This window comes from Erythranthe guttata, chromosome 14 (assembly GCF_056151865.1).
Source record: "Erythranthe guttata isolate IM_541 chromosome 14, IM_541, whole genome shotgun sequence".
Classification (NCBI taxonomy): domain Eukaryota; kingdom Viridiplantae; phylum Streptophyta; class Magnoliopsida; order Lamiales; family Phrymaceae; genus Erythranthe; species Erythranthe guttata.
Window position 1 is genome coordinate 1,492,316 of NC_142546.1, and position 23,009 is coordinate 1,515,324.

The 23,009-nt window shown below is 33.9% G+C and overlaps 3 protein-coding genes across 4 annotated transcripts; all 3 read right to left on the bottom strand.

Moving 5' to 3' along the window:
• Nucleotides 1–1,879: 1,879 nt before the first annotated feature.
• Nucleotides 1,880–2,248, bottom strand: LOC105963271 (hypothetical protein). The gene has a single exon (XM_012987665.2). The coding sequence runs from the start codon at nucleotides 2,246–2,248 to the stop codon at nucleotides 1,880–1,882; it is 369 nt and encodes a 122-aa protein (XP_012843119.2).
• An 11,240-nt stretch (nucleotides 2,249–13,488) lies between these two features.
• LOC105957181 (protein FAR1-RELATED SEQUENCE 5-like) lies at nucleotides 13,489–16,494 on the bottom strand. The gene is made up of 6 exons (XM_088814220.1): nucleotides 16,473–16,494; nucleotides 15,795–16,275; nucleotides 14,356–15,662; nucleotides 14,049–14,163; nucleotides 13,707–13,962; nucleotides 13,489–13,566 (listed from the first exon to the last, which is right to left on the bottom strand). Exons 1-6 carry the CDS (start codon nucleotides 16,492–16,494, stop codon nucleotides 13,489–13,491), a joined length of 2,259 nt encoding a protein of 752 aa, XP_088670346.1.
• Nucleotides 16,495–19,301: 2,807 nt separating this feature from the next.
• On the bottom strand, nucleotides 19,302–22,561 carry LOC105963353 (flavonoid 4'-O-methyltransferase 3). 2 transcript variants are annotated; one of them, XM_088813682.1, is made up of 3 exons: nucleotides 22,494–22,561; nucleotides 21,379–22,391; nucleotides 19,302–19,890 (listed from the first exon to the last, which is right to left on the bottom strand). In XM_088813682.1, exons 2-3 carry the CDS (start codon nucleotides 22,150–22,152, stop codon nucleotides 19,591–19,593), a joined length of 1,074 nt encoding a protein of 357 aa, XP_088669808.1. In that variant the 5' UTR covers nucleotides 22,153–22,391; nucleotides 22,494–22,561; the 3' UTR covers nucleotides 19,302–19,590. The 2 variants fall into 2 exon arrangements, with proteins under 2 accessions (XP_088669808.1, XP_012843201.2); XM_012987747.2 differs by lacking the exon at nucleotides 22,494–22,561 and having other exon boundaries at nucleotides 21,379–22,415.
• Nucleotides 22,562–23,009: the final 448 nt, after the last annotated feature.

Sequence of the window (23,009 nt, forward strand, 5' to 3'; positions counted from 1 at the left end):
CAATTGAGTACTTGAGTTTCTCTCTATATAATAATTACCTGTTTTTAGGTGATACGTTGATCGGATAATTTGAATTGAAATTAATTGCATTAATTCCACATTTATTGATAGCATTGTTCCCACCAAATTTATACAGCAGCAAGGCCCAGACTAGGGGTGAAAGTCGGATGGATCGGATCGGAATTAGCCTTTTCGGAAAATTTCCAAAAAAATTCGGAAGTACAAAATCAATTCCAATTCCAATTCCAAAATTTTCGAAATCTAAAAATTCATTCCAATTCCAAAAGGCCCGGAAATTTCGGAATTTCGGAAAAAATCGGAAATCACATAAGCTTGAAAATTTCAAAACTTAGCCGAAATTTTCTAAAATGTTCATAATTTTTCGAAAATAAGAGCATCCACGTCGATAAAAGTAAAACTAATAACTACTAAATTTCAGTTCAAAAAAATAAAATAAAAATAAACACAGCATAATATCCAATAAAACTTCTAACAACAATTCATTATGTCAAAATCCTAAAACAAAACTTATAGGTGTATTTTTCGGAAAATAAGTGTCATATAATATATACTATTTATATGTGTATTTTTCGGAAAAATATCGGAATTTTTCGGAATTAATTTCGGAATTAAATCGGATCGAAAATCGGAAATTCCAAATTTATTTTATATAATTCCAATTCCAATACAAAAAAATCGGAAAATTTCGGAAATCGAATTTCGGAAGTCGGAATGAAAAAAGTTGTTCCAAAATTGGAACTTTTCGGATCAGAACCGACGGAAATTGGAAAATCCGTTCCAACTTGCACCCCTAGCCCATACCTGCATCTGCATAGCATTGAAATCGTGCCATAGATTTTATAACACTGTGGTCACTCAAGTACTCAACTATATTCCTTTATAAAAGAAAAAAAAAAAAAAAAAAAATTATTCAACCATTTTTTTTTTAAATTACGACCACTCCTGAGGTATGATAAAATTACGAAAACGCCCCTCTTGTTTGGGTAATTACAACAATCTCCATCAACTATAAATCTTCTTGTACGTCTACCATTGATGTTTCAAATTTAGTGGAATCTTCTTGGTTATACGGAATATTATCACTTTTGTATCTGTTTTATCCCATTTAAGATCCACATTTTGAAACTAGATGATCATAAGATATGTTTTTTGGCTTGTATATATCAGATTGTGGTGCATCATAAATTGTATTTTTACACAAAACGAGTACAAACTACAGCACATTCCACAAAATCTAGATGATTATGTTGAATTTGACATCATAAGTGTTGAGGTGTAAGAAGATTCATAGTTGAGGGGGTAGATGTAATTATCCAAACAAGAGGGGATTTTCGTAATTTGACAATACCTCAGGGGTGGTTCTAATTTACCATTTTTTTATATTTAGGGTAAATTTCACTTTACCCATTGTACTTTGGCTCGATTTCATTTTGTCCGCTCCTACTTTCGATTGCATTTATTTGCCCCATGTACTTGAAAAATTATCTCAATGTGACTCTCGTTGTTAGTTATCATACATTTAACCTTAAGACCGTTTGGTTTATGCTCTGAAAATTACAAAAACAACCACCTCTAAGAAATTAAAAAACAGAAAAAAAATAATAATAATTCAAAACAACGAGAAAACATAGTTCACGACGGCAGCCACAATTTATTTTTAAATAATTATTTAAACTGAGAGGGGTGGTTTTTTTGTTATAATTTTCGGACTTAGATCAAACGGTGTTAATGCCAATTGTCTGAGCGAGGGCCACATTAAGACATTTTTTGAAGTATAGGGAGAAAAATCAATACAGTAGTTAGTATAACAGGGTAAAGTAATATCGAAACAAAATACAAAGAGAAAAATGAAATTAATTTATCCTAAATTAATTAAGTGTAAGTCGGCGCTATAGACACCCGCGGGGCTGTCGAAGCACTCCACGCACGAGAAGAAAGTCCCGGTTACGAGGATCCCGCAGCACTCGCACACCGGCCGACCACTCTTGACGATGTAGTAAAGCGTCAGCACTTCCCAGAAATCCAGGCTGCCATTGCTGTTGCTGTCGAGCTCCCTGAAGAAGTAAGGGTTCGCCAGGCGCACGTGGCCCTGCTCCTTCATCAACGACAAGAACTCGTTGATGCTCACCCTCCCGTCACCGTCGCTGTCTAGGGTTTTGAAGAATTCGTACGCCGCCGGCGGGCTCGCCCTGTAATGGGCAACAGCTATCGCGCGCAGTCGCTCCATCTAGAGAGAGAAAGTTAGAGAGAGAGTACTTGATCTGGGTTTTTACGAAATAAATAATGCAATAGGACTTGAAAGTAATAAATTAATTTTAGCAGGGACGGTGTCGTTATTTTGATAATATTTAAATGTGGCGTTGACTTGACTTCACATGCTAATCTAATTGGAATTGTGTTGAAAAAGTCTACTTAGACACTGTTAATTGATTTACATCAAGCAACTAAGCTACGATTATGTCTTCAAATTGCAAATAATTAAGACCTCGAGACATAAAATAAATAAAATGAAAGTTGTGAAGATTGGATTAGGGGTATTTATAAGTGAAAATAATTATTGAGAAAATTTTCAAAATTTCAAAATTCAAAAAAAAAATCAAAATTCAATGTTTCTTTTAAATTACATGGGTTGAATCGTATTTTTTTATATTTTTCAAAATTAAATATATATGTATTTGTTATTAGTGGGGTTTTTTATTATTAATAATAGTGAAAATGACAATTAAAATGATTAATCCCGAATTTTGATTTTAGTGATTTTGTGAAAACTTGAAAAAATAATATTTTTAAGTAGAGAAAGTAAAATACAAGTGTTTTTGTGGATGGAAAAATTACTTCTCTTTTTGTTTTTCTTGTCTTGCTTACAATCATCTCTACTACTCCATATTTATAGTGAGGAGTACATTAATCTACCAATAAATTACAAAATAACTCACAGACTAACAACTCTTTTAATTCTAATTTAATACTTAGGAAAATCAAAAGACAATTGTCTATAATTCAAATTCACATTTATTCAATCCTCCACTTCTTCCAACAAGAATGCCCACTTCTTCCAATATGAATACCACTAATTCCAATATTGAATTCACATTAATTCAATTTATTCCAACAATATATATATATATATATATATATATATATATATATATATATATATATATATATGTATTCATACTGTTAGGATAGTAGAGTAAAAGTCTCGCTTTTAGCTACATAATTTTATTATTGAATTAATAAAAGTTTATTATCATTTTATGAGAATCTGCACTAGGGTATTTAATGCATTTAATTGATTGTTTGTCAATTAATTAAAAGTATAAGTCTAATACTCTAATAGTATTCGAGATGGTGTGCTATGGCGCACTGAAAGATCATTTCGAAAGTTCGTTTAGAATATAAAGATAAACGTTCACAATTTAGATGGAAATGGACTAACCATTGGTAAAAGATTGTAGCACAATATTTAAGTGATTGGTCTTGATCACAGTAAACAGCGAATAACTTTTGTAGTTATTGTTTTGACTTATTGTGCTAGCACACCCGACATGTGTTGAACCGGACAAAGTGAAATAATTGTTTCATCACTGTTCAAAATGAAACTGTATTATTTCTAGTTGACAATAAATTACTGAGTCTCTTAATCCCTAGATAATTAACGTACATATTTAATTGATGATCTCTACTTTGATGTCACAATGGGAGAGATTCCTATATTGAGTCAAATGGCCCCCGGTGCGTTGGGTAGAGACATTAAGAATTAATAGGTGGAAATTAATTATCGAAAGGAATCCACATCTCTGAAATATGGGATTGATAATAACCCTTGAGTAGCTTATAAGATTTGTTTATGGCAAGTCCTGGCCAGGTGGATTTCGTATCCGGCATACTCAAATAAGTTAAGTGGGTAAGACTCATGAAAAGAAACCATTTAATTTATTTAGCAGTGAATAATTATTTGGTGGTTATAAGATATCTTAATATGGGGAGAATCTAAGTAATGATTCACCGGAGCTCGAATGTAATATTTGAGAATATAAACGGGAGTTCAATAATTATTTGGTAGTGAAAAATAAATAATTATTTAATTATTAATTAAATGAATTCTTTTAAGAGTTTTGGATTTAATTAATTATTAGTTGCTCGATTTATATTTTCTCCTTTAGTCCCTATTGCAGCCCAATGGATTTTCTAATTAATCGAGAAAATAAAGTTCAACCAATATTATATATTGGAATTAATATAGCCGAAAATTAAGTTATAGAGTTATAGAAGGAGTGGGATTTGTTTCCATGTAATCCTATCTAAGTGAGACTCTGATTGCCTGTGCTATATATAATAGAGATTAGGTTGATGAGAAATAAGTTTTTACACACGCCTATTTCACGTGAAGAGAAAATATTTCTCTCTTCTTATTTTCTCTCTAAATTTCTCGATTATAGGTTTAGATTTCTTCAAGTACAAGTCCACCCTTGTAGAAGAATTATTAATTCGGGATATACAATAGAAGATTATAGGTTTTTAGAGCAAACTATAATTCCCGAATTTTCTAAGCAGTCCTGCGAAGAAAATCACCATAAATCAACCGTTAGTCGGATAGACTCGAAATTTATGCAGTAGCTTCCAAACCCTTAGATATACAATCAGCCGAAAATCACCATAAATCAACCATTAGTCGGATAGGCTCGAAATTTATACAGTAGCTTCCGAACCCTTAGATATACAATATGCCCAAAGGGTTTCTCGGTCGGATCAACGATCGCGGAGATATCGGTGAAGGAAGAGAAATGGAAATTTCTGGACAGCAACTTTTACGAAGGTTGAAGGCTTGACTTGACGTGGATCCTCGTTCGTGCGCCGAAGATAGAAACGAATCTGCTCACGTGAAAACTGTAAGTTGCTAGATTAGATTTATTCCGCTTTAAACGAATCTAATCAAAGCATGTTAATAAAATTAAAACCGGCTAATCTAGATCCTCTTGCGAATTTTCATTGAATCTTGGGATTCACATCCCAACACACACAAAATCAACTCAGCGGTAATTTAAGATGTTTTGATCGAAAATCGAGTTACTTGACCCAATTCACCTGTTCCGGAAATATGGTTACTTGAACCCGATTTTTAATTTTTCTTGTTTTAAAGATGAGACCGAATCGCCTCATTGCCGGATCAGGGTTGAACGGGTCTAATATGCCAGTCCGATCGAGTTTGTAGGTGGTGGGTATGTTTAATCACCTCACCTACCCACCTACCAACTTACCATATTTGATCAATTCAGTATTACTTATGTGTTTCTCTCTATATAAATAACAATTTCCTTTTTTAGGTGATACATTGATGGGTAATTTGAATTGAAATTAATTGCATTAATTCCACATTTATTGATAGCATTGTTCCCACCAAATTTATACAGCAGCAAGGCCCAGGGCCAGACCTAGGGGTGGAAATCGGACGAAATTGATCGGAAATACCTTTTTCGAAAAATTTTCAATTTTTTCGAAAGTTAAAAATAGGTTCCAATTTGCATTCCAAAAAAATCGGAATTTCAAAATCCATTCTAAATTCGGAATACCTCAGAATCGGCGGAATTTCGAAATTTTCGGAAATTGCATTAAGTCTTATTTTTTTGTTCCAAAATCGGAAATAATGGTAATTTTAAGATTTTATTTCCTAATGTTTTCGTAATTTTTCGAAAAAATGCAAGAATCTAAAACAAAGGTCAATAAGATGAAATTTAAACACTTGTAAAAACACACATAATCAGCTTATCAAAGCAAACATAGTTCTTACAAAACATGAATAGAAAAACAATTCATAAATACAATTATATATATATATATATATATATATATATATATATATATATATATATATATATATATATATATATATATATATATATATATATATATATATATATATATATATATAAATCGGATCGGAAATCGGAATGAAAAAACAGGTTCCAAATTCGGATATTTTCGGATCGGAATTGGCGGAATTTGGAAATTCCATTCCAATTTACACCCTTAGCCAGACCTGCATCTGCATAGCATTGAAATCGTGCCATAAATTTTATAAATTACGACCAACTCAGAGGTATGATAAAATTATGAAAACTCTCCTCCAGTTTTGTAATTATAACAACCTCCCTCAACTTTAAATCTTTTTACACGTCCACCCTTGCGGTTTTAAATTTAGTGAAATCTTCTTAATTATATGGAATATTATCACTTTTGTACCCATTTAAATGTAATATGATGATCGATCAGAAGCAGAAGGAAAAATGGTCACAGGATTGTACAAAGAGTGGTTGAAATGCTTCCAATGTTGAGTTCTACCTCAAGTGTTGCTAGTGCAGTTTGCCACATTTGCTCTAAATTAATTAAAATCATATTCACCAAACTATAAAATTCGATACATGGGATCATGCATAATTTAACGAATTAATTATTATATACCACATCGATCGATAATCGGAAAAAAATTGTAGCGAATTAAAGGCCGCGCGATATATAATAGTTGTGCATGCATGCAGTTGCATTAAATAATAATACTCACCATATTTGTTGATGGAACAATGGCGCGATAATGATCAGGCGTTTGAGGAGGAGGAAGAGGAGGAGGAGTCCAGGGTTGCGGTTGTGGTTCATTGCTATGATACACGTGACTTGCATGTGCTGTGTGCAGACTGTTTTGCTGCATGTAATAATTTTTATCATATTTTATTAGTTAAAAATTAATAATTCTATTGTACCGTTTCATTGTTAAGATAAAATTAGTCAAAATAAGATTAAATAGTCTAATAAAATCCAATTATTTTATTGGAGCTTGCAACGTCCAACAAAAAAACTCATTAGAAGGTAAGATAAGCCAATATATATAAGCCATTTTTATATAATTTTGGCGGGTCGACCCGGTAATTTATTGGGGATAATAAACATCAAATTACGTCAAACTATTTAGTTAATCACGACTTATCTTGGATTTAAAGTTATACTAATTATTACACATTAACATATTCAACTTACTGCCCCTATAGATTCACCTATTTACATAAACTAACCTATATGAAATTAATTGTAAGGGTTTGTCTCTACTCTCTACGTATAAAACGAAGACAATTATGAACTAATAAAACAGATTAATTATTACTCCCTCCATTTCTTTTTAAGTGTCGTTTCAGATATAACTTTATTTTTCATATTAAGTGTCACTTTAAAATTTTAAGATAAGATATTTTTTTTAATTCAATTTTACCCTAATGAGATGTTAATGAACTAATAAAGAGAGATTTAAAGGCAGAGTCAAATATGAATTATTTTTACTAAAATCAAATGTATTACTTAGTACTTAGTACTGAACTATTTTTCCTAAAATCAAATGTATTTTTATTAACTTGGGGTCTTAAGGGGTCTTAAGATATAGGTTCCTAGTGAAAAAAACTTAATAGAACTAAATGACAAGCTTAAATAAATCTTTTCTACACATCCTTTATAATATTCATTCCAAAAATGCCCCCCACTTACAAATTTGAAATATGCTTTAATTAAAATTCATATTGCATTTATCATCTATTTAGTCTGGAATATTTTCATTTTTCCATCTTATATTTTTATTTTTATTTTTACGAAAGACACGTTTTTCTTTCTTCTTTTTTCTTTTTGTTCTTTTTTTCTTTTATATTTCTTCATTTAAGCAAGTTTTTACACATGTAAAACAAAACAAAAATCCTTTTTTTTTCTATATAATATAGAAAATTAAAAAAACATGTTTTTTTTTTTAAAATCCAATTTACATATGGCTTTATATTTTGTTTATTTTATCTGTTGTTAATAATATTATAGTAGAATTTGGTGTACTATAATATACTACGATGTACTAGAGTTTACGGTGTACTATTGTTTACTACTGCGTACTATGGTTTACTACAGTATACTATGGTTTACTACGGCGTATTATTCTAAACCCTAGCATCAAAAAAAATTATCAGCCGTCGCCCGTCGGCAAACCCTAGAGCAAACAAATCACAGCCGCCGCCAACTACTATCCACCAACCCTAGCCGTCAAGCAAAACCCTAGCGCCGTAAAAAAACCCTAAGTTGATGCAATGGCCTCCAACCATTGATCTAACCTCACACCACCATCTCCAATGGCCACCTCTACCATAACCATCACCTGATCTATAACCACGACCACCACCGCCATCGCCATAGACCCATCTCCGCTGCCCCCTTCTACACCCAATGGCGGAACTTAAGAGGGGGGGGGGGGGGGGGGGGGGGGGGGGGGGGGGGGGGGGCTGTTGCCCCCCCCAAGAAATTTTTTTTGTTTTTTTTTTGCTATTTTGGCATAATAAAGTTGAATTGTTAACTAGCTGATTATTAGTATGTTTAATTTCATGGTCTACTAACACGATTTGAAAGTAAATTTTGTCGGTAGGTGTATCAAATTAGAAATTGAATAACTGGATTATGATAAATGTTGGAATTTGGTGGAATTGTTATCACATGTTCGTCAGTGCATCATTAACGTACGGGAATTGTGATCAATCTATCAATTTGGACTAGGAGACTGAATGCATGATAAAGTTGAATTGTTAACTAGCTGATTATTAGTATGTTTAATTTCATGGTCTACTAACACGATTTGAAAGTAAATTTTGTCGGTAGGTGTATCAAATTAGAAATTGAATAACTGGATTATGATAAATGTTGGAATTTGGTGGAATTGTTATCACATGTTCGTCAGTGCATCATTAACGTACAGGAATTGTGATCAATCTATCAATTTGGACTAGGAGACTGAATGCATGATAAAGTTGAATTGTTAACTAGCTGATTATTAGTATGTTTAATTTCATGGTCTACTAACACGATTTGAAAGTAAATTTTGTCGGTAGGTGTATCAAATTAGAAATTGAATAACTGGATTATGATAAATGTTGGAATTTGGAGGAATTGTTATCATATGTTCGTCAGTGCATCATTAACGTACGGGAATTGTGATCAATCTATCAATTTGGACTAGGAGACTGAATGCATGATAAAGTTGAATTGTTAACTAGCTGATTATTAGTATGTTTAATTTCATGGTCTACTAACACGATTTGAAAGTAAATTTTTTCGGTAGGTGTATCAAATTAGAAATTGAATAACTGGATTATGATAAATGTTGGAATTTGGTGGAATTGTTATCATATGTTCGTCAGTGCATCATTAACGTACGGGAATTGTGATCAATCTATCAATTTGGACTAGAAGACTGAATGCATGATAAAGTTGAATTGTTAACTAGCTGATTATTAGTATGTTTAATTTCATGGTCTACTAACACGATTTGAAAGTAAATTTTGTCGGTAGGTGTATCAAATTAGAAATTGAATAACTGGATTATGATAAATGTTGGAATTTGGTGGAATTGTTATCACATGTTCGTCAGTGCATCATTAACGTACGGGAATTGTGATCAATCTATCAATTTGGACTAGGAGACTGAATGCATGATAAAGTTGAATTGTTAACTAGCTGATTATTAGTATGTTTAATTTCATGGTCTACTAACACGATTTGAAAGTAAATTTTGTCGGTAGGTGTATCAAATTAGAAATTGAATAACTGGATTATGATAAATGTTGGAATTTGGTGGAATTGTTATCACATGTTCGTCAGTGCATCATTAACGTACGGGAATTGTGATCAATCTATCAATTTGGACTAGGAGACTGAATGCATGATAAAGTTGAATTGTTAACTAGCTGATTATTAGTATGTTTAATTTCATGGTCTACTAACACGATTTGAAACGGTGATTCGAGACGTTTTGGCCGAAAACCGGGTTCCTTGACTGACTCGTCGGTTCTCGGGTTTTACCCGGTCGAACCAGTTTTAGATGTTAGACCAGACGGTTTTATTGCCGGGTTATGGTCGAACCGGTCCAACCGGCCGGTTCGGTCCGGTTCTAACAACATTGGATTTGGGAATTGCTTCATTGAATCGTTGCTCATTGACATAAAAAAAATTTCGTATAGATTAATTACACGTGTCGCTTAGTCATTGGAGTCCGTTTTTTGGTGGTAAATGGAACGTCCGGTTTTAATTTAATATCTTAAATTAAACATAATTGCATCGTAAAATTCAACGGCAGTAAACCAAAGATCACCACCTGTTGTGACTATTAATATTTTAAGTTTTTTTAAAATAAAATAAATTAAACACAACCGGTATATGGAAATGTGCCGTGATTCTCGATATATATGTAACCAAAAATCACAATAATCTAGGAAAATAACATAATTGCCATGATTGTTTACGTGTGAACGTGGATATAAACGGCGGGGATAATGTCCATAAATATTTTCCCAACCTTTTATTTTCAAATAACATTAATTTTAGGAAATTAAAAAGGAAACTATATTTAGTGTAAAGAATTTATTATATTATTTCTGAATATATGTCACATAATATATTCTATATATATTTATCAATTAACTGACGTAGCATCCACGGTCCACCTATATGAATTGTAAAATTAATTATTATAATTAGTATTAGCATATGAATTATTTATAATTAATGTCTATTTTTATACAAAATATATTGCAAATTCAATTATTTTGTTTTCATTGTTTGTTGATTTTTATTACTTAAATTTTTATTAGGGTTTAAAAATACTTTCCACATAAAAAAATATTAAGCTGAAAAAATAAAAATAATATTACGGAATTCGAAAAGGTGTAATCATTAAAGTGTGGGTAAATCGGCGATAAATCTGCACAATTAATTTCTCCTCTAGATAATCGTGCAAATCTTATGAAATACGTCTCCCACTCTTCTTCAACCTCCCCCCTTACAGAAAACCCTAATCGCTTTATGTTCCAAACGTTCATTCTTGATTTTATCAATCTCTCTCACCGCCATCCTCTCCCACTTTCATTCTTGATTTTCTACACCGTTCATATCTACTGCCAAATCTTTCTACACCGTTCATATCCACTGCCAAATCCTTCTCCACACTAAAAACAATGACTGGAAAACGTGACCCCACTCACGATTTTGCAGAAAGCAGCAAGAAACCGAAGACCACATATGATTCCGGCAACGACAAAGAGCAGGCGGATTCAGATTCCGACATTGAAATTATGTTCAACGATTTCCCTTACAACACAGACGTAGCTTCTGAGTATCTTTATTTCAGTCAGAGGGCGAAGGTTTTGGGCGGAGAGTTGGCCGGCGTAAAATTTTTGATAGAAAGGCCGATCGACGACGAGACTTTCACAGATTGGGGTGTGAAACAGCTGTTAAAGGATAGGCACTTGTTGGGTACTGTTAAAATGGCGAAAAATCCGACGAAATTTAAGTTTGAGATGAATCTTATCCGTGAGTTCTATGCAAATCTGGAGAGGGCTGTCGGTGACGAGTTATCTTGCCGTTTTGGGCAAATTTATGTTCGTGGCAAAGTGTACGAGTTCACCCCGAAGTTGTTGAATAAGATACTTGGCACGGATGAGAAGGGAGCTTCGAGATCAGGAGTATCCCACGAGGATTTGGCAAAAGAGATGACCGGAGGAAAGATGAAGCAATGGCCTGTGGTTGGTCTGAAGCGTACACAACTAACGAAGGTTTACACCATATTGCATGAGATAGGTTGTGCAAACTGGTTTCCAACTTTGACTTCGAATCTTGTGTCTGTGGATCAAGCTGATTTCATGTATGCTGTCGGTCGCGGTGTTGAAATCAATGTCGGCGAATTTATTTTCCGGCGAATATTGGAAGAGGCGGAGCGTGTTTCTGATGTTTTAATATTTCCTATTTTAATATTTTCTTTGCTTTGTGAACAGAAATACGTTGTCAGCAAGGATGCAACTTGTAATAGGGTTCCTGCTTATCCAATTGTGATTCCGACTCCGGAGACTGCATTCCGTGAAATGTTGCTGGGACAGCTGCATGTGAGGCTTGAAGAAGTCGCTGCTATGGAAGCCAAGATACAGGCCCTCTCTGCCCCTGGTGCAAGCATAGTTCCCGGATCAACTTCTGCCTCTCCATGATTGTCATTGAAAAAAAAGTCTTTTGTTGCTGGTTTGTTTTTTAACAATTTATTACATTTGGAACAATATTTTATATTTTGTTTTTATTTTGGACAAGTTGATTTTTGATGCATGATTGGGTCTGCTACCCCAATCTGCATATTTAATGTTATGTTTTGTTTTTTGAATTAGCTATGAATTATTTTTGATACACTTTGTGGAGGATTTTTGAATTTGAACAATAATCGTTTGATTGTTGTTCTTGTAGTTTTTGCCTTATGTATGTGATAATTGCATTTGCAGGTACACGTAAATGCTATAATTTATTTTGTTTTCATTTTGAGGAAGATCTTTGAATCTGGACAATTTTGTTTGGATACCTAGTTATTGGATATTTTGCATTATTTATGTGATTATTGGATTGGCAGGTGTAAGTAGATCATCTGTTTTTGTTTTGGTTTCAATTTGAGAATGTTTTTTGAATATGAACAATTTTGTTTGGATTTCTTGTTATTTGATATTTTGCATTATGTATATGGTTGTTGGATTTGTAGGAACAAGTAAATGGTCTGCTTTCTTTGGGTTTCAATTTGAGTTGGATGTTATAATGTACTCTATTTATGTTTGGATTTGTAGTTGAGTATATTAATTTTGTTTGGAATCGTGTAAGTAGTTTTGTGTAATATCATTGTTGTAAATTACAGAATTTGTACTTTGTTTTCATAGTTTGTACTGCGAGTGCAATATTCCTAGACTTAACTTTGTTTTTATAGTATAGTTTGTAGTTTGTGGACATAATTAAGTAATGCGTTACTCTAATTTGATAACTTGTTTTTATCTATGACGATTTTGCTTACAAAATAAGGTTTTTATATTGTATTTATGCTTCTCCAATTGCAGTTGTATTTACTAATATTATATATGCTAGGGTACCATCTGTTTATTATGAATGAAAAGGCATAGTACAAGTTAGTGACAAAAGGGAATCAGTTTTAATACAACTTATTGAAACATGTACAACTTGAGGGCGGTGTAATTTTACATTGAATGTAACTGAAAATTTAATATATTTGTAAAAGTTTTTCATCAAACCCTAGTGCAATGACCCAATTAATGAATTGTAAAACCTATGCAACATAGACTATAATAGTGAACCAAAAGGAAATCAGTTTTAATACAACTGTCTTATAGTAATCCAAAAGGTAAAAAGGAGTCAATAAATAACACGGTGTAATTTTACATTGAATGTAACTGAAAATTTAATATATTTGTAAAAGTTTTTCATCAAACCCTAGTGCAATAACTCAATAAATGAATTGTAAAACCTAATGCAACATAGACTATAATAGTGAACCAAAAGTAAATCAGTTTTAATACAACTGTCTTATAGTAATCCAAAAGGTAAAAAGGAGTCAATAAATAACATTTGAATAAATTTAAATTACATTTGTTCCCTCATGTGACGGTATGTATCCAAATATGATGAGTTCAAATGAGACGTCGAATGACTTGTTCCTTCCTGAAAATTCGTGTTAACAAATTAATATGAAAATGTTAACAAATTCGTGTCTCAATATGAATAATAGATATCATTACAAACATGTGAATGTATCCCACATGCAAAATTTTTGAATATGAATAATAAATATCATTACAAACCTGTGAATGGATTCCACCTGCAGAATTGTGCATTTGTTGACGTTCAATATTTAAAAGAAGGCTAGTATGTGATCCAACGTATTCCGGTGTGACAAATTGCGATGTGTTTGACGAAGGTTGGACAAAGGAGTCCTCTGTGACAGCGTTACCATAACCAGCATTTTCTAATGGGTTAATACGTGCTGAATGTTTCGCATTAGCCCTTGCACGAGAAGCTGGGTTCTGCTCACAAGTTGTGGTCTTGTGTCCAGGTTTCCTTCAACGTTTGCACAACGAAATTCGTAAACAATATAGGATATGAAATTCAAATAATATTGACAAAACAATAAGAAATACACCTACCTGCATAATCCGCATAGATGCTTCTTAGCTTTGGATCCGCCCTTAGGAACAATCTTAGCGGGATCACCGACATGTGGGACGTGTTTAAAATTTTCAATTGGTTCCTCATTATCACCTTCATCATCATCATCATCATCATCATCATCATCATCATCATCATCATCATCATCATTATCATCATCATCATCAGGATGATCAACCAAAGCCTTCTTCGATACTCTGCCGTGCATTTTCATAGTAGGATCCAAGTATGAGAAACGAGATGTGAGGTTCTTGCCAACGTCAACAAACCACCGAGGATGGATACTCTTATCAGGAAATTTAATAAGTGTCAAATTCTTAAAACCACATATTAAATGTCGACAAGGGATGCCATCGGACTCGAGCTTACTACATTCGCATTGGAATTCTTCGTTGTCCAAATCAATTACGGTGGTAAATGTACGAGGCCTTGCCTTGCTATGATCTTCAAAGATGAATGTGTGCCGCCGATTAACAAGTACACTCTTGTTGAGTACAATTATGTTTGCCTCCTCCTTCAGCTCCTTTTGTATATAATCGAATATGGCTCTAGTGCATACGCGACCGGCATGGTTCTCAAGACCGCTTAATAAGCCTATACGCTTCACTTTTCTTGGTGGATTCTCAGATTCCTTCTGCAATACGTGAAACCTCTTTCGAATCCTCTTCAAGAAATTATTGTTGTACTGCCTAAACAAATCTGTAAGGCTACAACCAGAACTCACTTTCTGTTTCAGTGAAGCGTTCATTGACTCTGCACGTTGGGTGCTTCTCATCATAGAAAAAAACTTGCCTCGAAAAAATGCTTCTGCCCATAAATGTCGTTTTGAGTATATGTCTTGTATCCATGGATGGTCGGCAACACCGAACTTAGCAATCAATGTAGACCATCTAGCTTCAAATTGGGCCACAGAGCATGTACTTTTCATTAGCTTGGAAAAACATGTTGAGAATCCGGGAATTTTTATATTAGTTTCGGCATTACGTGAAATATGCCAGCAACAAAGCCGATGAGTTGCTTTTGGAAAAACATCTCTAATGGCTGGGCACATTGCTGCATCCTGATCCGTCAAAACAGCTGTGGGTGCTTTTCCGTTCATGAATTTTTGAAACGTTCGTAGCAACCAAGTGTATTGTTGAGTCGTCTCCTTGTACATAATAGCAACTCCGAAAATACAAGTGCACAAATGAGAATTGACTCCAGATAACAACACTATAGGAAACCTATACATGTTGGTCTTGTAGGTGCTATCAAATAGAATAACATCACCAAAATGTTCATACTCGGCTCTTGAAATCCCGTCGCACCAAAAGATTCTTGTAAGTGCATTGTTTGCGTCGACACTGTGCTGGTACTCAATTGATTTATCATTTACCTTCATGCCGTTCAGTAGACCCAACATAGTGTTCGCATCACCTCCTTCAATCCTTTTCAACCTTTCCCCATTCAGATAGTTGTACGCGTCTTTACGATTAAATAGACGTGTTTGGTTCCCTGCACATGCTTCATCTAAAAAATCAATAACATGACTTGGTTTCATCCCAACATCAGTCATCAATCGCAACACGTTTTTTGTTTCGTTGCTCATTAATCTGCATGCAATATGGAATTATATAAGTATACAATGGATTCAGTTTACAAGGCAAATTTGATAAGGAAAAAAATATGTCATACCATCATGCAAGGATGTCAATATAAAAGTAAAACCGGAATGATTAGATTACCTATTGCAACGTAGTATATGACTCGTGTCGGGCGTTTCAAGGCGGTGACTGTGATCGGGATTGAATGTAGTCACCCGATATATTCCGGTAGAACGATCAAGTGCAATACGGAATATAGCTGGGCATCCACACCGCTTGTCTTCTTTCGGTGCACGCAGTCGATCATAATCCTTAATGCGTGTGTCACGATTCCCAGCTCGACTACAAACCCAAACCCTATTCAGAACGATGTTTAAATCTGTTTTTTTTCGTTTCAAAGAGTGCTTGCGAATGTCAAATCCTGTTAACTGACCGTACCTAAAATAATATTGATCGGCCTCATGTATATCAGTAAAGGTTAATGACATCATGCGTTTAATTAATTGCAAACGATCATCGTTCTCGTCAATGTCGCCGGTGTTGCCTTGCAAATTGAAATTCATAACACTTTCGTTTTCGTCTTCAGCATTCCTTTGTGATTCACAATTAGAAGACCTTCGATCTTCAATACAATAAATAAATATATGGGATTAAAGTAAGAAAACTAGTAAGGATTTCGACCAAAACCCTAATTATTGAAATACAAGTAACATAAAGAAAACTAGTAAGGATTTCGACCAAAACCCTAATTATTGAAATACAAGAAAACTATTAAGGATTTCGACCAAAACCCTAATTATTGAAATACAAGTAACATACCAACTTCGTCGGGGTTAGACATCCTTGAATAAACGTATTCTGAAGAAATAGTGTAACGATTCACCAATTCGAATTTGTAGCAAAGTAAGAATAAATTAATGGATCGAAAAAAATGATGAACAATTGAATTGATCGTGAAACCGTAAGACCAGGTTTCGAAGATGAAGATGGAGAACGTATTTGATTTGGTTAGAGATTAGGGGATAAATCAGCATAATTAGGAAATAACATCGATTAGTTTTTTTATTACGTTTGTGTATAAGGTTATTATGGTCATTCAAAAAAACAGTAATAAATTAATTAAAATTGCATTAAAAATATAGAGGGTAAAATTGACATTACATTATTAATATACAATGGCCGATTTTTTGAAAATACTAATTATACGAAGGGTATTTACGACAATACGTAAAAGAGAAAAAATTGGATTTTTTTGGCAGGGACACGTGGCGCATTATAAAGGGGTATCTCATAAAAGTTTAGAACATGGGATCTCACCCTAGAAAGACCCTCATATTTAATATAGAAATATAAAATAAAATGTTTAAAACTTGTACTATTTTAAATAAAATTTATGAATATATTTATTTATCGATCTTTGATTTTTTATATTAATGTCTTTAAAAAATAATACGAGACGGTGCCATGAATCCCATTAAGTGCAATATATTATTAGAATAATTTAGATGTTTTTGTCATGCTTGATATATATACATATATATTATTTTAATTAAAAATTCGCAGTATAACCCTATTTTTTCAATGTCTTGTGAACCTAATTTTTTTTTCGCGGCACTGCCCCGAACCCCGAAATTTTAGTTAGCCCCCCCTACTTTCTAATCCTGGCTCCGCCCCTGTCTACACCACCCCCCTCCACCGCACCGTCGCCGAGGTCTCCAAGAACCCCGAGATCTTCAGATCTATGCATCGCCTCCGGCCCTCCTTCACTCTACCTTGCTGCTCGGCGACGGATCTGGATGGATCCTCAAAATCTTCAGATCATCTCGGCATATATAGTGGTGGTGGTATCCTCGGTTTGCACCCATTGATTTGCAAGAGAGAGAGAGAACGTTATGGGCTGATGACAAAAATATGAGAGGAGAGAGATGTGGAACGGTTGAGAAGAAGAGAAAAAAGATTGAGGTGTAGCGAGTGGAAAAAAAAGACCATGAGAAGAGAGAATAAGATGAATGAGAGATAAACCTAATCTTTTATTATTTATATGAAGGGTATTTTCGGATTAAACAAAAATAAAAGGATGTGAGTCAAATTTTATTTTGAACTAATGATTTATAATTTAAGATATTTTATTTGATGTTGTCATCTACTTCAAATTAAGTTTGTGTCCTAGCATATTACCCCTATATTAACTTTCTTACTTAGTACTTAGTATTGTACATAAATGGAACCTTATACGACACTTCTTTGAAAATGGATGAAGTAATTTTATTTGAACTGTTAACCTAGACATCACTACAATTTCATATATAATTAATATACATAAGTATTTTTTATTTCTTTTAATATTTATTTATTTTAAAAAAAATTAATTTTTTTGTAATTTAGCTAGACATCATGCATGAGTTGACTTTATTTGCCCTTCCGATCATTTCAGCATCTCTTCCCAAAATATATAAAACTCCATGTTTGTATACCTAAAGTCAAACCCTAGCCATAATGTAACATGATTGTGGTCACTCTTATTCGACCTGTAACAATAGATACACAAGCTGTAAGCACCGGTTGGGCTGTCGAAGCACTCCACGCACGAGAAGAAAGTCCCGGTTACGAGGATCCCACACAGTGGCCGACCACTCTTGACGATGTAGTAAAGCGTCAGCACTTCCCAGAAATCCAGGCTGCCATTGCCGTTGCTGTCGAGCTCCCTGAAGAAGTAAGGGTTTGCCAGGCGCACGCGGCCCTGCTCCTTCATCATAGTGACAAGAACTCGTTGATGCTCACCCTCCCGTCGCCGTCGCTGTCTAGGGTTTTGAAGGAGCAGGGCCGCGTGCGCCTGGCAAACCCTATCGCGCGCAGTCGCTCCATAGAGAGAGATCTAGAGAGATAAAGTTAGAGAGAGAGAGTACTCGATCTGGGATTTTACGAGATTAAGGGCAGAGATGTGATGATTGTGACAGTGGTCTCATGGGAGTAAATGCTACCATCCTTGTTATTTACATGATGTGAATTTGAATCGTACATTTAATTAAATAACTATCCATTAAGCACATATACATATACATGGATGTGTATGTGTGTGATTATATGTAGATCTACGGTTTAAATCTACTCACTGTAAATAATCAGGTGTATCATCTAATTTTTCATGATTTCGGCATGTTAAGGCACTTTTTGTATAAAAAATATATTTTTCTACTATATATATATTCAGCATGCCAGGTTTTATATGTTGGATTTACTTATGTAATTTTTTTTCACAAAAAGTTCAGTGTAAATGATATTAGGAGAAAACTTCTCTTATAGCGAAAAACATCTGGAGTTAAAATTTCAAAAATATATTTACAATTTCAAAAATATTATACTATTATTACGTAAAATATATTTCTCTAAGTTCAATTCTTGCATCAATGTATCATCTCATTAATCAGTTGAGCTAAACCTTGTAAAATAATACTCTGATAAATTTATTATTATACATGTTAAATCTTTGTATTTGGATTTGTCCACCCAATTATTATTATTCAGATAGTTTTTCTTTTTTTTTCGATTGGTTATATTAGAAAAATGGATTGGGGCACAATGGAATATATCTTCTATTAAAAGTTTCGAAAATAAATCCGAAAAGACAAACAACATGAACTTGAAGAATTTTATCAGAATTTATATAGCATTCTTTTATTATACTTGAAACAAAAGACAAACAAAACAAACATACATAAATTAATCATTCATATATTCCAATTTATTATCTATCCCATTTTGTATTTCAATCTTCGGCTGCATAACATGTTACGCACCTTAGATTGTAACTAATAAAAATGGAATCACAACATCAAACCCTAATACATATTATTACTGTAGATCTATCTATTACCTGGTGATCAATGCTTCACCAGCTAAATTTATTACCGTAGATCTACACATACTCAGACACATATTAAGGGAAGGCCTCGATCACGGAAACGACGGTTTTGATGTTTACGACGTTGTGCCTACTAAAGCCAGCCTCTTCAAGAAGATATGCCCATTCTTTGTAAGTCCTCTCCTTTCCCTTCACCGTAACCGACATCATAACCATATCCAACAATAAACGAGCACCCGCGTACTCGTCTCCCTCTCCATCTTCGTCTATCACGGCTTCCACAATCATTACTTTTCCGGTATCTTTCGGAACCGCGTCTTTGCATTTCTTCAGGATGTCTATGCACGCTTCGTCGCTCCAGTCGTGCAATATCCACTATATATTATATTACCATGCATGCATCAAAAGGAAAACAAATATCGGAATGAATAATTGATTTATATCAACATAAAAATATCGAATTTGTTTGGATAATTATATCTATCCCTCTATGAATCTTCTTATATATCCACTCTTGTGGTGTCAAATTCAACATAATCATCTAGAGTCCGTGTAATATTCTCTAGTTTGTACTCGTTTTGTGCAAAAATATAGTTTTGATGCACCACAATCTGATATATACAAGCCAAAAAGCACATCTTATGATCATCTTCCTTCAAAATGTGGAGCCCGATTGGGATAAAACGGGTACAAAATTGAGAATATTTCATATAATCTAGAAAATTCCACTAAATTTGAAACCGTAAGGGTGGAGATGTAAGAAGATTAATAGTTGACGGGGTGGTAGTAATTACTCAATCATAAGTGTTTTTTCGTAATTCCTATTTTTAATACTAGATAATGATTTAATTTGTTAAACGTACGTGTTGATTTTAAAAATGAAAAAGAAAAATGTTAAAAGCACGTGTGAAATTAAATGGGCTAAATACAGTTTGCACCCTTAAAGTATAGGGGTGGTAACACTTACCCCTTAAAGTTACAAATGTAACACTTACCCCCCTCATTAATGAATTTAAAGGTAAAACTTTGACTTTGAATGATGTGGCATTTTTTCTTCCCAAATTATCTTTCTAGCCATTATATAAATAATGAATATGTAATAATAAAAAATTCGGCAACTCTGCAAAAACTTAATTTTATTATTTCAATATTGAAAATTTACGAATGAAAAAAATTGAATTTTAGTTTCATTTTTGTTTTATCTTGTGTTCATTTGTAGCTAATAAAAAGTTAACAATTATTCGAATTTTAATAATAATTTTATAGTTTATATAGTTATATTAATGCGTATATGACTCTAATATAATCATCCGACTTTTTACTTTGAGAATCACAAAATGTATTCAAAAGTTAATAAGAAATTATAATTTAAACGTCTAAATATTTAAATATGTTTTTATTGAAATTTGTATTTAAGTAACTGAAATAAATTTTCAAATCAATAATTATTATAAAACAAATTGGACGTTTAAGTCTTGAAATTATTTTTTTCTTGCAAATGTTTAACGTATTTTAAACATTTTTTTTAAAATATTGAGATTTTTATTTATATTAGGGTCTATAGTAATTAAAATGTGGGGTTAAACATAAATCAAAATATTTTTTTAATAATTATTACATTTTATAAAATTTAGTTTTTGAAATATTATTGAAAATATATTATTATATATGAATTAATATAATAGCTAGAAGGACAATTTGGGGAGAAAAAATGCCACATCATTCAAAGTCAAAGTTTAACATTAAATTCATTAATGAGGGGGGCAAGTGTTACATTTGTAATTTTAAGGGGGTAAGTGTTACCAGCCCTATACTTTAAGGGTGCAAACTGTATTTAGCCCAAATTAAATCATGATTACGTACCATGAGCATAACAGCGTCGGCGTTGGGTACCTTTTCAAACATGCTCCCTCCGACGAAGTGGACCCCACCACGCGGCGGAGCGTCGGCCACAACCTCCGGCAGATCCAAAACAGTCCCACTAACCCAAGGAAATGCCTTGACCAGTATGCTCAGTGCCATTCCATGGCGGCCGCCGACATCCACCAAAGATTCGATTCCTTCAAAACCCGCCGGAAAGTTATCGACCATCGCCTGAGTTGCCACCCTAGCGTGGGCCTCCATGGACTCCGTGAACAGCTTCACGTGGTTCCCGTGAGCCGGGTCTGCCCACGTGTCCTCCTCTTTCACGGGCTTCACATCCGGCCGTTTTCCGGTTCTCAGAGCCGCCGGAGTTATGCCGCAGTTGGACCCCGTCGGCATATCCTGCAGCAGCATGAACGCCGCCAGGTTTTCCCTCGTCATGAGTCCGGAGAGCGGCGTCGGAGCGTAGTAGTGGACCTCGCCGGAGACTTCGCCATGCGGCGGCGGCGGCGGCGGCGGCGGCGGAGCTTTCTTGAAGATGCCGTTGACGATCAAGAACCGCATGATGCGGTGGAGGGATTCAGTGGGGACGCCCACAGAGGATGATAGCTCGGGGAGGGAGATTGGGCCGCCATGCTTTTCTACAATGTCCGGGATTTCGAGCTCGACGGCGGTTTTCACGACTCTCAGGTTGATATAACCGAAAGCGTAATTCCACACTTGTGCTCGAGCCCGCGCTTCTTTCTCGTCGAACCCCATCTTTTGAATGTGCATGCAACAATGCTTATATCACTAGCTACTTGTGGTTTTGCTTTCGATATATATATACGTGTATATATATATGTGCATGATTGTACGTAAATGAAATGTGAAAAATAACTCCGATAAATTTATCGGGTGCATGTATAATCACGGGTCGTTGAATCAGGATTTATCTCTTGGGCAGGGACGCATGCATATTCAACATGGTGAATTAAAATTTATCGCGAGTTCGGAGGGAGCGCCCCAAATATCTATTCATGGATAAAAAGAAACACAAATAAGTAATTATTTATGCATTAATTAAATAAAATAATTCATAATATTGTATGTCAAAATAGTATAATTATTAGAACTCCTTAAAATAATAGATTGTGTAATGTCCGAAAACTTAGCATTGAGAAGATGTAATTTGTCAAAGAACAAATATTTTCATATTTTATCTTGATTTATTTTTATTGTAGGTTTTAATAAAGATTGTGAAAACATATTTTATACGATTAATTATCAAAGTTAAATTAAAAAGGTATTAATAATAATTTATTTTTTACTTGGGGCCAATACATAAGCTTTTTTAAATAATAATAAACAACACATTATATATATAAATATATATGGAGAAAAGTCTGCATCGTTATAGCTCAACTGGTTTCTGAGGTGGTAAGTTAGTACAAGATTCTAGAATTGAATCCTTGCCACCTACAGTGTAAAAATTTCAACTTAAATGAGGATTCGTTCCTTTTAAAACTATGAGGGCCATAAGACGAGAAATTTCGACTTTTGATCCAAATATATATAAGGATTGAAAAGAAAAATTGGGCCCCATTATGTTTTGGTAAATGAAATGCTATTTACGGTCACAAAATTGCTTC

Bases quoted from the DNA above. Each gene is read 5' to 3' on its own strand.
- LOC105963271 (XM_012987665.2), bottom strand. From the start codon at position 2,248: ATGGAGCGACTGCGCGCGATAGCTGTTGCCCATTACAGGGCGAGCCCG.
- LOC105957181 (XM_088814220.1), bottom strand. From the start codon at position 16,494: ATGTCTAACCCCGACGAAGTTG. The intron at 15,663-15,794 runs GTAATCTAATCA...TATTGCATGCAG, and splicing joins CATATACTACGTTGCAATAG to ATTAATGAGCAACGAAACAA. The intron at 13,963-14,048 runs GTAGGTGTATTT...CAAACGTTGAAG, and splicing joins CATCTATGCGGATTATGCAG to GAAACCTGGACACAAGACCA.
- LOC105963353 (XM_088813682.1), bottom strand. From the start codon at position 22,152: ATGCACATTCAAAAGATGGGGTTCGACGAGAAAGAAGCGCGGGCTCGA. The intron at 19,891-21,378 runs GTACGTAATCAT...TATAATATATAG, and splicing joins CCGACGCTGTTATGCTCATG to TGGATATTGCACGACTGGAG.